General features: G+C 33.4%; 2 protein-coding genes across 2 annotated transcripts; one reads left to right on the forward strand and one right to left on the reverse strand.

Annotated features, from left to right (window-relative positions):
- On the reverse strand, positions 1 to 10304 carry LOC123714619 (ATP-dependent RNA helicase DDX18-like). The gene is made up of 9 exons (XM_045668969.1): positions 9781 to 10304; positions 9479 to 9628; positions 9082 to 9246; positions 7771 to 7909; positions 6598 to 6757; positions 4615 to 4767; positions 2274 to 2441; positions 865 to 1042; positions 1 to 93 (listed from the first exon to the last, which is right to left on the reverse strand). Exons 1-9 carry the CDS (start codon positions 10022 to 10024, stop codon positions 59 to 61), a joined length of 1392 nt encoding a protein of 463 aa, XP_045524925.1. The 5' UTR covers positions 10025 to 10304; the 3' UTR covers positions 1 to 58.
- A 747-nt stretch (positions 10305 to 11051) lies between these two features.
- On the forward strand, positions 11052 to 13369 carry LOC123714617 (glucosidase 2 subunit beta). The gene has a single exon (XM_045668965.1). It carries the CDS (start codon positions 11201 to 11203, stop codon positions 12788 to 12790), a length of 1590 nt encoding a protein of 529 aa, XP_045524921.1. The 5' UTR covers positions 11052 to 11200; the 3' UTR covers positions 12791 to 13369.
- Positions 13370 to 13427: the final 58 nt, after the last annotated feature.

Consider the following 13427-nt stretch of genomic DNA (forward strand, 5'->3'; position numbering starts at 1 on the left):
TTTAATTAGACAATTTAATATTAGCATTTTATTACAATTTAAAATTAGTATAATCCAGTTATTTTCCTTCTTTATGCTTCTTCCTGTTATTTACTGATATCTGATGCTAAGAAAACATAATTTCATTTAATGTCTAAAGAACTTTAGTTCTCATTACAGAATTATATTTTATTTACATGAGAACCATTATGTATCTACGAGCCTCCAAATTTCAGTCTAGTAGATTCACTCTGACATGTATTTTTAATGCCCTTTTGAATCTGTTAAACGCGCTAATATTGCGAATTTTAGACGGTAATTGATTAAATAGTTGCACACCCTCATACCTAATTGACCTCTTCAAATAATTTATGCGCGGCTTCGGCAAGATTTCTTACTTACTTACTGTCGGTTAGATTTTAACAGCCCTATATTATATCGTGAAGACTTTAGGGTATTTACTACCATGCATACAATTCATACAAGCCTGAGTTTCTGACGATATTCTTAGAAGGTCGAACTCCAGGCTCAGCCAAGTCGCGGCCAAGAAAAGTGACATAACGCTTAACGGTAGTCGGAAACGCTGGCAAACTTTGTGAAGTCTTGTTTCTGTTGTTTTTGGTATTATTATTTGTGTAATCTGTTAAACACTACATCATTAATTATCTGTATTTTTAATTATATATGGCGGCGCCCAAATTCATTGCTTGTCGATTTCCATAACTACACCAGCACAAGAATGACTTGAAGCGTTTCTTTATTGATATGATTTAGAAAGACGACTACTATATCTACATATTATGTAGAAATAACATCGTATGATAATAACACAGAGCTAGAATTACAATATGTAACAATTCATTAAAATGTATAAAAAAAGGATACGAAAGTCTACGTGAGGTTGTTCCAGAAATCCAAACGCTCGGGCTGCCAATTTCAAGTCCAGTTTCTTAATATTAAAAACTGTATTTAGTGAATGTTTATTGTAACATCTGAGGGAAGACAAGTACGCTTTTCGAGCTAAGGTTTTCATCACTCCATTCTTTTGTATGAGGTCTTCCAACTAGAAAAATGTTTGTTCAAACTAATATAAACAGATAAATCAATAATCAAAACTGAGCCAGATTAAATTAATTCATTCTCATGTCTCAAAGGAACTTTTTCCACGCTTTCTGTCAAATGGAGTGTACGCTGTGATGAAAAGAGAGGATTGAGTTTAGTTACAACGGCGCAAGTACTGTTTGTTGTTTTGCTACTTCTTGAATTTGTTAAGGATTTCGAATGAATATTAATGTCAAATCAAATTTAAAGTAACTTAGCTTGGAGTTTATTTGCACTTTATGTAGGGCTGACAATTTCATACAGTTTAGGTGTTTTATAAAAAAAACTTTTGCCACCAATTTTTCTTTATAAAATAAATCTGACAAAATTGTGTTTAATAATAAAATATATGGAAATAAAAAGCTGACAGATAGGACGGTAGAACCAATAAATGAGAATTAACACTAAAATATCCGGTATTAAATCATCAACATTATTTCAGAAGGAGAAATAATATAAAAAAAAAAACAATATATACCGTAACAATAGTAGCAACATCCAATTTTAAACAAACATTTCTAAGACCAAAGACAATTCAATAACAAAACTAATACATATATATATATATATAAAATAGGTTACTTTTTAACAATTTCATGTTTATATGATGTGGTGAATAGATCAGGCTGTATTAATGAGATTTAAAAAAATCTCACTTTTATGACTACGTAAGAGCATACCAATTCTAAAAGGACCGGCAACGCACTTGCATGCCCTCTGGCAATGTGTCTATGGGCGGCGGTCGGTGTGCGACTCTCATCCATGAGGTCGTAGGTTCGATCCTGTGCACCAATAGATTTTCTATCTATGTGCGCATTTAACATTCGCTCGAACAGTGAAGGAAAACATCGTGAGGAAACCGGCTTTCCTTAGACCCAAAAACTTCTACGGTGTGTGTCAGGCACAGAAGGCTGATCACCTACTTGCCTACTAGATTAACAAATGATCATGAAACAGATATAGAAATCTGAGGCCTAGACCTAAAACGGTTGATTTATTTTAAGCCAATTAATTTTAGCGCCATTGATTTATTTTAAGTATAACTGTAGTGGTTGCCTGGAAGAGATCGCTCGAAAGCGATAAGGCCGCCAGTTGATCTCATTTTGATTTAATAATGTTCATTTTTTATATTGTAATGTAACGAAGTGTTAATAAATAAATAAAATAAATTATAATGACCACAAACAACTCACCATTTTTTGAACCCCGTCTTGTGGTTGATCAAATGTGTATTTATCCAAATAAACCTTTTTATTTTCTAAATATTTAGTAAAAAATTCCTCTTCCGGTCGGAGTAGGATTACAGCATTTCCAGTATTATTCAGGCCTCTGGCTGTACGACCAACTCTGTGTATGTATTCCTAGACGTATTAAAAAATAATATAAATTGTAGTTTGTAAAGTTGTAGCGAAGGATTTTAGGATTTTTTTACATAAAAATTTATTAAAGACTTAAAGACGGTAATTAGTTTTATACGAACATTATACATCGCTAAGTCTAACTCTCGTACTTTAACAATGTAATAGATTTTGACATACGCAATTCTTTCGTTCTTCACTGAAGGCTTAATTATTTTAAGTTTATTTATTAAAAATATATACAGTGGAATCTCAAGTTGAATGTCAAGGGAAATGCAAAAATATCGTGTTAACGAGTTTTCGACCAAGAACTTCGAGATACATATAACTGCTGAAATTTCGACTTACAGCGGTGTGTATTTGTATTTTCAATTTGTAGAGCTGATTTCAATTCAAGGTAGTATAGGTATAGGTTTTGTAGTATATATCTTTTATATATTAATCAAGTAAATTGTACTAATACGACTTACGGAGTCTCATTTTTTAAAATTCGAGTTATAGATTATAAATATGTATTACTTAGTGGAAATAAAATTTTGTTCGAGTTACAAAGTCTAAATATTTCGAGATACCGCGTAATTAGAGGTTCAGTGGAAGGAATTGGGACTTTTTTTCGACTTACTGAGGATATCGACTAAACGAGGTACGAGTTATAGAGATCGAATCGAAGAAGCGTTGACATTCATTACAATTATAACTTGGTAACACTGAAAATGTTTAGAAAATGAAAAACGGCTTAATGTAGAAAGTTGCCAATACTTTTATTGTTTTTCCAAGTAATCTCCGTTCCTCTCTTCACATCATCGCATTCGATGGAACCACTGAGAAAAGCTGTGGGCCCATTCTTCCTTAGGGGTCTCTTCTATGGCAATTTCGTACGCTTGCACCGCATCTTCAGGGCTCGTAAAGCGAATACCTCGAATTTTATCTTTAGGTCTTGAGAATAAATGAAAGTCGCAGGGCCTGGCGCCCTGGTCAGGACTGTATGGTGGATCGGTTAAAGTATGGGGAATCCATCTTGTACAAAGCTACCTGACGTCTAAATGTTCGTGTAATATTTTTAGAACTTGACTCATATACACGCCTAGGCTTGCCCGTATCTGCGGATAGGTCACTCTCCTATCTTCATCTATCATGCGTCGCACAGCACTGATGTTATCTTCAGTAGACGCTGTTAAAGGACGTCCCTCACGCGGATCATTATTGAGATACCTACGTCCACACTTAAAGTCGTTAAACCCAATTGGTTTAACGTGAATAGTGGCACGAGATGGGGCTTCATTAAGATATGCTAATCGCAGCTTTGTTGTTGATTAAGCCCACAACGAAAGTGATTGACTGAAAATTTTCTCGCGTTAGGTTTATTTTCACGTGTAACAAGAGTTTTTGTATTTGCCGCCAATTCACAGAAACAAATGACAAATGAATGCAATATATTGGTCACCAAAGAGTTCTAATATTGAAGTACAAAAAAGTTTTCATTAGCAATGTTTCTAACTGGCCTGTTCTGAACATTTTCAGTGTTACCCACGGATTATAGCAATTGGTTTTCATTGTTAAGGTACGGTAAGTTCAATAATACTGTTAATAGCTATTGTATCATACATTTTTGTGTTACATGGATCGAAGTTTTTTATTTTTAATTAGTAAATTTATGTATATAATTTATTTACTGTAAATAAATAAACACGCTATAAGTACAATCCAGGGCTTGAGTCGGTACTACATAAAATTTAAAGGATTTTTATAATTTTTTCAGTCAGTCTCATTTAGTATTTACAGCCAGGTCGCCCGTTTGGTTCCCGGCTGTGCCAACATACGATTATTTTATATATGCACGTATAACAACTTATCTACGGTATGTATTGGTAAAGGCTGTTATCGATATTGTTTTCAAAAAAGCATTATACACTAGATTGTTTTTAATTCTAGATCATAAACTAATCAAGCCGTTAATTCTGTATTATTTTTATATATAATTCTAATGTACGCGTATGTCACTGAACTCCTCTTAAACAGCTGGACCGATTTGAATTAATTGTATGCATTTGGGTTTAGAGACAAATCAGTCCGGCAGATGGCGCTACAGTATGTACGTTCATACTTTGTTTAATATCGTAATCTTGAAATATCATGCAGGACAACGTCTTTCGGATCCGCTAGTAATATGTATTACCTTAACATCTGTGGGTGGGTCAAACTGAACAACCCAGTCAACGGCTGGAATATCCAATCCCCTTGCAGCAACATCAGTACAGAATAAAACACCATTTTTCGCTTCAACGAACCTTTGAAATGCCTCCTTTCGTTGACATTGACTTAATTTACCCTAGAAATGTAAAATTAATGATTTGAAAATGATTGTCAAATAGTCAAAAATGATTTATTCAAATAGGTAACACAATGTACACTTATGAACGTCAATAAAAATAAATAAACATTAAATGCTTCTAATTTTACATTTACTGCCAGTTCTCAAATCAAGGGCGTAGAACCGAAGAGAAGAACTGGCAATAAATTCTCCGCCAGTCTTTTTAATCGCCAAGTTTTTTTTTGTATTACACAACGTTTGTAAGGAGCTGCAACCATCACACCATGTTCCACATGACATCAGCAGGAGGCATGGTGAAATAGGAGCACGCACTTACATTCTCGTGGGAACAACACGCAAATACACAGTCTAAAACTAACTAACATCACCGCATACACAAATTCAAGTACGATCAGTTACCATTCAACATTGAAAGAGGCAAGATTTGATTATTTGCATTGAAAAGGCTCAAAAACTTGAGATTTGATATTTTAGGTTTTCAAATCACTACCCTATTTTTTTTGTAAACTTAACTTGTTACGTCTGTATGAAATTACGATAGTGTAACAGAAGAAAAAATCCAATAAAAATTCCTAAATCGCGGAATTCTTAAATCCAGGCTGCGGAAAGCATTGACAATAAAGCAAAGTGATGTACTACAGTTTTGGAGGAAACATCAAAATCTATAAAAAAGTCCGCTATACCATATATAATATATTTACCGAGAGAAGCTTTAGGGACATCGCGCTACGTCCAAATTAATGTGGGTAGAACAGAAAACACCTACGCATGAATAAAAATGTACTACAGTGAGGTCAATTCAAAATAGTTTTTTTCATGATTTTTTTAAGTTTACTAACTGAATACCGATCCGAACCCGTAAATAAACTGATACATTTTTTATTTGTATACCTTCAACAGCTTAATATAAACCGAAGAAGATCAAATCATAATATTTTTTTTTATTGACTATTTAAAATTTCAAACATCTATAAGAAATCTGGGTTATAATGACAAATAGGTAAAACAAAAATTAAGTAAATATTTTAACTGAAGTAGATAATAAGTTGTTTAGTTTGTAAATTCAAATTCGAAAATTTTAAATTGTTTAGTCGAAAACTTATTCGAAAAATTGAAATTGTTTAGTCGAAAACTTATTCGAAAAATTGAAATTGTTTAGTCGAAAACTTATTCGAAAAATTGAAATTGTTTAGTCGAAAACTTATTCGAAAAATTGAAATTGTTTAGTCGAAAACTTATTCGAAAAATTGAAATTGTTTAGTCGAAAACTTATTCGAAAAATTGAAATTGTTTAGTAGAGCACAACTATGGGCTCGAGCAACTGCACTCGTCGACGGGAGCCGTCGACATGTTTATATGGAAGATCTACGGCAACGGTCGTCGACTCTCTTTGTACAGGAGCCAGTTGCAAATTGAATTCCAAAGAACTTCACTGTTAATGCTTTTACTCCGTCGACGTCGACAAAAACGAAACACACGCACATTGTGGATTCAAGAAATATTAATGAATAAAGAACAAGATGGACATTTTGTCACATACAGCCCACGCTCTGTTTTTGTATTATTGTACTCTTGTAGTTTGTAATTCCATATAGAAGCATTTTTCTTTACTGCCACAACGAGCATTTCAACATCAATGCTGTCATTGGAGATCATTTTATAAAATCGAAACGCGTGCGCACTCCTAAACTAGTCAACTGACAAAATGGCGGACACGGCACGCTACAAACACAAACAACTGCAAACGTCGACGAGTGCAGTTGCTCTGCCGTCGGCATTGTGCCGCTCGTGTAAATGAGCCCTAAGGCTAACCTAACTATTACTTACATGTATCCTTATAACGGGTGCTTTACAATACATAAAGAATTCATAGTGAAAATCAACAGATTTACACGATGAAAAGAATACTAGTACTTTTAATTTCTTTGCCTTCTTCAACATTTTGTATAGCCATGGTATTCTCGCTTCAACTGGACAAATGAAGTAACTGAAAATTTAAAAAAAAATCAGTGGTGCTAACACCTTTATAGGTCTGGGCCTCAGATTTCAGAATCTGTTTCAAGTAGGTGATTAGGGAGCGTTCAAGTATTACGTAACGAATTAGGTGGGGGAGGGGGGGGGGTCCTCTTGTAGAATGTTACGATGCGGTGCGGGTATTGAATTACGCGTTATTGATTAGTATTACAGTACTTTACATAATGGTAAGTTTTAGGTATAAAGAGTCACTGGGGGTGGTCTCGAAACATTTTACTATAGGATACAGAAACGTTAAAATTGCGTGACGTAATATTTGAACGCTCCCTTAGCCACCTGTGGCTGACACACGCCGACATATATGTTTTTATGGCAAGCCGGTTTCCTCAGGATGTTTTCCTTCACCGTTCGAGAGAATGTTAAATGCGCAAGAAAAACATTGGTGCACAGCCGGGGATCGAACCTACGAGCTCAGGGATGAGAGTCGCACGTTGAATCCACTAGCCCAACACTATTAATAATCCTTTACGTATTCCCGATACAACAAAGACAGAATAGTTCCATTTCATATTTCAGCAAGGAGCACAATTGATTTGTCGACATGTACCAAAGGATGTAAGTATGAAAATTAAATACTATATCATATTTCAATAGGGATATAGCTCACTTAATAACCCTCAAATTTGACTTCCTGCATTACAATCATGACTGCACTACAGTGACGGTAAACATAGTGAGGAAAATGTCTTAAGACCAAAAACCTCTACGACATCGATGTCAAGCACAACGGGGTGATCAAAAATTATCAAAAAAACAAATACAAACTAAGATCCACATAATTTGTTGTACCACTTGATTATTACATATTTCCTTGAATAAGCAAAAGCTATCATATAAATTGTACTAATAACTATTAAATATTTTTTTATGTATCTAACAATTTTTACCAAATAGCCGAAACTATATTTTCAAGGCACTAAGTCGTATCCTCATATTAATTAAAATATAAATAAAATTACATAGTACCCTTGTTTGAGACCAACAACTGTAGATTGCTTTTCATCAGTGAGTGCAACTAACACTGGCTTTTCCTTTAAGGCAAGACGAGCCAAGTTTTTTACTTTATCATCTATGGTAGCACTAAATAAACCAGTTTGTCTCTTTTCTGAAAAATAAAGAAAAATGTATGGATTATTTTATTTCTCTATGAAATATCTAATTCACAATAAAAGTGGTTTACGCAAAAGCGATTTTTAGGTATCATTGGTGGTGGTGCGCGGCGGCGGAAGAGTGACACTGACGTGTCGATCGCGTGATCGGTAAATCAGTTGACGTTTGTGTCCCGCGCTATGTGCGATGCGCAAGCATTCCCCTACTCCCTTGTTTAATGCTCAAGAAGTTTGTCGGTATCTGTATGTTTCATTGAGTTTAGGCAAGGCGATCTTAGAAGTACCAACATATATAATATTATTATATTTTGAGGTTTTTTTCGTTATTTAATCATGCACTTGTTGTACTTTACCCTCTGTAGGAGTTTCTTTTTTTTATCCTCCCATATTAGGGTTGCCAGGAAGAAATCGCTTGTTAGCGATAAGGCCGCCTGTTGCCTAATAATTTATGTAACCTACTTACTTTTTGTTTGTATAATTATGTATATTATGGTAACAAAGTATAAATAAATAATAAGATTTGGTGATTTGTTTCCACAGGATATCTCTACCTATCAAAAATATAAATGGTAAGTAACATTAAGAGGAAGAACATATATGTTTTATTTCATTGATATATATGTATAGGTATTAGGCAATAAGGATTTTTATAAGGCAATTTTTGCCGCGCACAACCCCTATGTGGAACCAGCTGCCCACTGAAGTATTTTCGAACTAATTCGACTTAGGGCCTTCGAAGAAAAAAGCGTACCAATTCTTAAAAGGCCGGCAACGCACTCGCGAGCCCTCTGGCATTGAGCGTGTCCATGGGTGGCGGTATCACTTAACATCAGATGAGCCTCCTGCCCGTTTGCCCACTATATATTCTATAAAAAAAGAACTTTGAAAAATAGCTAGATAATAAAATTTCTCTAACTATTTAATTATGATGTCAAGATTTTGTAAGTTTTATAACACTTATAAAATAAATAAAAAATTGTTATCTCTCATTATTTTTTATTGTTTTTGATTTTGTGTGTTTCTGTGTGTGTGTGTTTTGTTAGTAATACACTGCCACAGTCACAAGATCTCAAGATTCAGATTTAAAATAAGATTTAATTTAATCTTTAGTACTGAAGTAACCTGAAATGATGATAGCTATTCAGAAATATAGGTAAATCTTACTTACGAGGTAAATCTTTGATTATGCCTGCAATGTGTTTTTGAAATCCTGCTTCAAGTAATTTGTCAGCTTCATCTAATATTAGGCATTTCAAGTTATGACTATTGAATTCCTTGGTATTCTTTAAATGATCTAATATTCGTCCAGGTGTACCAACAATTATATTGACACCTGATTGACAAATATAACAAGCATATATGTATAATTATGCATTTGTAATAATAAGTGTAATGGTGCACAGTTGGGGCTCAAACATACAACTGCAGGATTGAGAACTGCAAACCACATCACTAGACTCACAGCTTTTAAATACTATGATTTTAATATAGTTAGACAAGTAGTTGTGAAAAAATTTAATACAATGGATATCATTTATAATGACAAAAAAGGATACTAACCATACCTTTTTGAAGAGCTAATAGTTCTTTTGATTTCTTAACTCCTCCTACAATTAAAGCATGTGACAGATTTATGTTGTTAAGTAATTTACCAAGTATTTCAAAAGTTTGTAATGCAAGTTCCCTTGTTGGTGAAATTATGATACAGCCAGTACCTGAAACATTTAATAGAAGCACATTAATAGTAAGTCAACAGAATAAAATAAAATATAAATTTAGACTAGAACATACATAGCTGTAATAATGTTTACCAACTTTTATTAACATTTTTACTTAGGTTATTATAATGGACACTAACGATTCTTACCAAGAGATTTAGTAAATTTATGCTTCAATAAACATTCAATAGCTGGAATTAGAAATGCAAGTGTCTTTCCACTGCCAGTTTTGGCAGCTGCAATAACATCTTCACCAAGTAGCATGTGAGGCAAAACCTTTACTTGAATTTCTGTAGGTTTCTCAAAACCTAATGCGTTTATGGATTTTAGAATTCGATTGTCAAGTTTTCCTTCCAACATAGAAAATGTAGAAGAGTTTAAAACACCGTCCATTTCTAAATATTTATTTAAAGAAGGATTTTAAGGCTAATATTTTAAAAATGTAAATAAATATAGAGCTATGAAAACACGTCTTATTCTATAATAATTATACATCGTTCTTCATATCGTATCCAATCATGCAGACTCTTATATCTAATAATCAGAAATTGCTCTCATAAACAAACAACGTTATTAGATATTAAATTTAAATAAATGATACCATGGCAGATTGACAGTTGTGATCTGTTTTTTTATTAGAATCTCGCTGTTGGAATTCAGTGTATGAAAATGACAGTTCGTGTCGATAAATTTTCGTACGAATCTAGTTTTTGACTTTCTACATACAAGCCCCTAGGGTTATGATAGCCTAGATTTAGGAACTTATATATTATACTATATTAATCTGATAGATTTAATAGGAAACATACACTTTTAAATCTACAAAATCATTACACAACGACTGTGAAAAAATACAGAACAGTTTGGGTTGGGAGTGGAGAACAAATTGTTATCTGTAAAACTTCTTAAAATATAGTACACATTTTTTTTCTTATTGTTTAGAAATTAATTATTATTACTAAGTATATTTTTGGATACCTTATTAACAATAACTATCGGAGTAAATAACTATGTTGAGTTTTCATTATAATATAAACGGTATAGATGTATATTCTTTTGTCACATAACTAATCATTTATAAATTCACCGTAAGACTTAATAATTGATATCTTAAATTTGCAAGTACAGAATACTTTCACAACTCACCATTTTATTCATTCCAATATTCTCATGACTGTTTTGAATGCGCTTAGTTTGTCTACGTATTAAATTAATTCAGAATAACTGTTGGTGTACATTAATATATATTTTTTTCGATAACCACGCAGCTAATTGTTATCTAACCAATAATATATTTTTTAATCTCAGTTTTTATAGGTCTCAGGTAGATATAATTTAAACCCTTTAGGCAGGGATTGGAAGTAGTAATATACTACAGTATAGTGGCAAGTATTGTTATTGAAACATTTGTCAAAACGTCATTCGCCAAGAGTCAGCCTCTGTTCGTCGGCACTTAGCTGTCATTTAACATTTTTACTAGTACCTACTGTTCTAACTTCGTTCTACAAAACATAGTTATTTCGCTGTAATATTAAGTGGCCGATATCGGTGAATATTTTTAAAATAATCATGATTTATTCAAATTGGCTTAGTAAGCTGCAGTCATTTGTTTTAGTTACATCTTCACTTGTAATTTTCGTTCTCTCGGACGTGCCGCGGCCTCGCGGCGTTTCTTTATCCAAAGCATCACTTTATTCACCGTCAAAGGATTTTACGTGTTTTGATGGTACAAATACGATTCCATTTAGCTACGTCAATGATGATTATTGCGATTGCTTCGATGGAAGTGATGAACCCGGTACATCGGCGTGTCTCAATAGTGTTTTTCACTGCACAAACGCAGGCCATCGACCGCAAAATATTCCAAGTTCACGAGTGAATGATGGAATTTGTGACTGTTGTGATGGAACTGATGAGTATGCTGTACCCGACACGTGTTCTAACACTTGCGACGAGCTCGGGCGCGAAGCAAGGGCTCAAGCTCAACAATTAGCTGAACTGCATAAAGCAGGTAACTCTCTTAGGCTGGAACTAATCGAAAGAGGTAATATTAAACGCAGTGAAATGGGAGAACAGTTAGCTCAATTAGAAAAAGATAAAATAGAAGCTTTGAAAATTAAAGAAGAGAAAGAAGCCTTAAAAAGTGATATAGAGGCAAAGGAAAATGAAGCACTTAAAGTTTATAGAGAAGCTGAGGAAAAAGAAAAAGAAAGAAAAGCTGAGTTAGAAAAAGAAGAACTTCTTAAACAGGCAACGGAGCAATTCAATAAGTATGATTCTGATAATGATGGCCTTCTAAGTGTTAATGAAATAAGAGTTGTTAATGTATTTGATAAAAATAAGGATGGAGAAGTGGATCAAGAAGAGATTCAGTACTTCTTTGGAGATAATGAAAATGTTGATAAAGATACATTTGTGTCATCTGTATGGTCTTTATTGAAACCATTGTTAATGATGGAAGAGGGTATGTTCCGTCCAGAACAAGATGATCAGGAGGAGCATGATGAGGAGCTTCCTCATGAAGGAGAACAACATGAAGAAGAACAACACGAACGAGATCAAGAAGGTGAAGATGAGACTGAAGACATTGAACAGCATGACCTTAACATTGATGATCAACTTAATGATCAAACAAAGACCTATGATGATGAAACAAAGAGATTAATGGATGAAGCATCAGAAGCTCGTAGACTATACAATGATGCTGAGCGTGCTGTCAGAGAAATTGAATCCAATATCAGAACAATTCAACAAAACTTAGAGAAGGATTATGGTTTAAACCAGGAATATGCAACAATGGATGGAGAATGCCTAGAACATGAAGACAAAGAGTATGTATACAGGCTTTGTTTGTTTGATAGAGTTACACAAAAGTCCAGAAATGGTGGTGGGGAAGTTGGATTAGGGAACTGGGGAGAATGGGGAGGAGAAGGTGACAGCAAATATTCCATTATGAAATACACCAATGGAGTAACCTGCTGGAATGGACCAGCCCGAATGACAACTGTTCATATCACCTGTGGCTTAGAAACAAAATTAACATCTGTAACTGAGCCTTATCGCTGTGAATATAAAATAGACTTAACTTCTCCAGCTGCATGTGACGACTCCCACTTCATACAGCAACAACAAAAGAAGGAATCGCACGATGAGTTGTAAAATTATTTCCTAGATTGTATTTCAGGGTGATATCATGTTAATTTAAGATCAATCTTTCTTGTTTTCTTGTTTCCAATAAGGCAAAGTGATACATGCAGCCCAGTTGCATTTTGTTTATATATTCTAGTTATTTATTGCTACAGATAATGTTTTTATGAGATTTCTGAGACCTATTTGATTTATAGGCTATCTCTTGTTTTTCATAGTTTACAAACAGCTTATTTTTAACATTTCATGATAAAATAAAATTTCACTATTTTAAGTTATGCATTTCATTTTCAAGTATACTTTTTAATTATTATTATAATATATCAAGACTGAGTTACTAACATTTTTGGTGATAAAATATGAAGATGGCAGATAAGAAAATATGTATCTATAGTAATATATATTGCTTAAACTTTATATATATATGTTTGAAGTCAGAAATATATTGTAACAATAATGTCTAATGCTGCCAATATTCTATTTTATACATTCCTTGATATAAGGCTGTATTAGGCAATTTAGTTGTAGAAAATTGAATTAACTGAACAAAAGCTGTAAATTTAGTGATCAATAAATTAATTTTAAATTTTAGTTTATTATTTCGTACCTATATTTCAACTATGTAACCAAAAGAACTTAAAATAATCTA

The sequence above is a fragment of the Pieris brassicae genome, chromosome 9, assembly GCF_905147105.1.
Source record: "Pieris brassicae chromosome 9, ilPieBrab1.1, whole genome shotgun sequence".
Taxonomy (NCBI): domain Eukaryota; kingdom Metazoa; phylum Arthropoda; class Insecta; order Lepidoptera; family Pieridae; genus Pieris; species Pieris brassicae.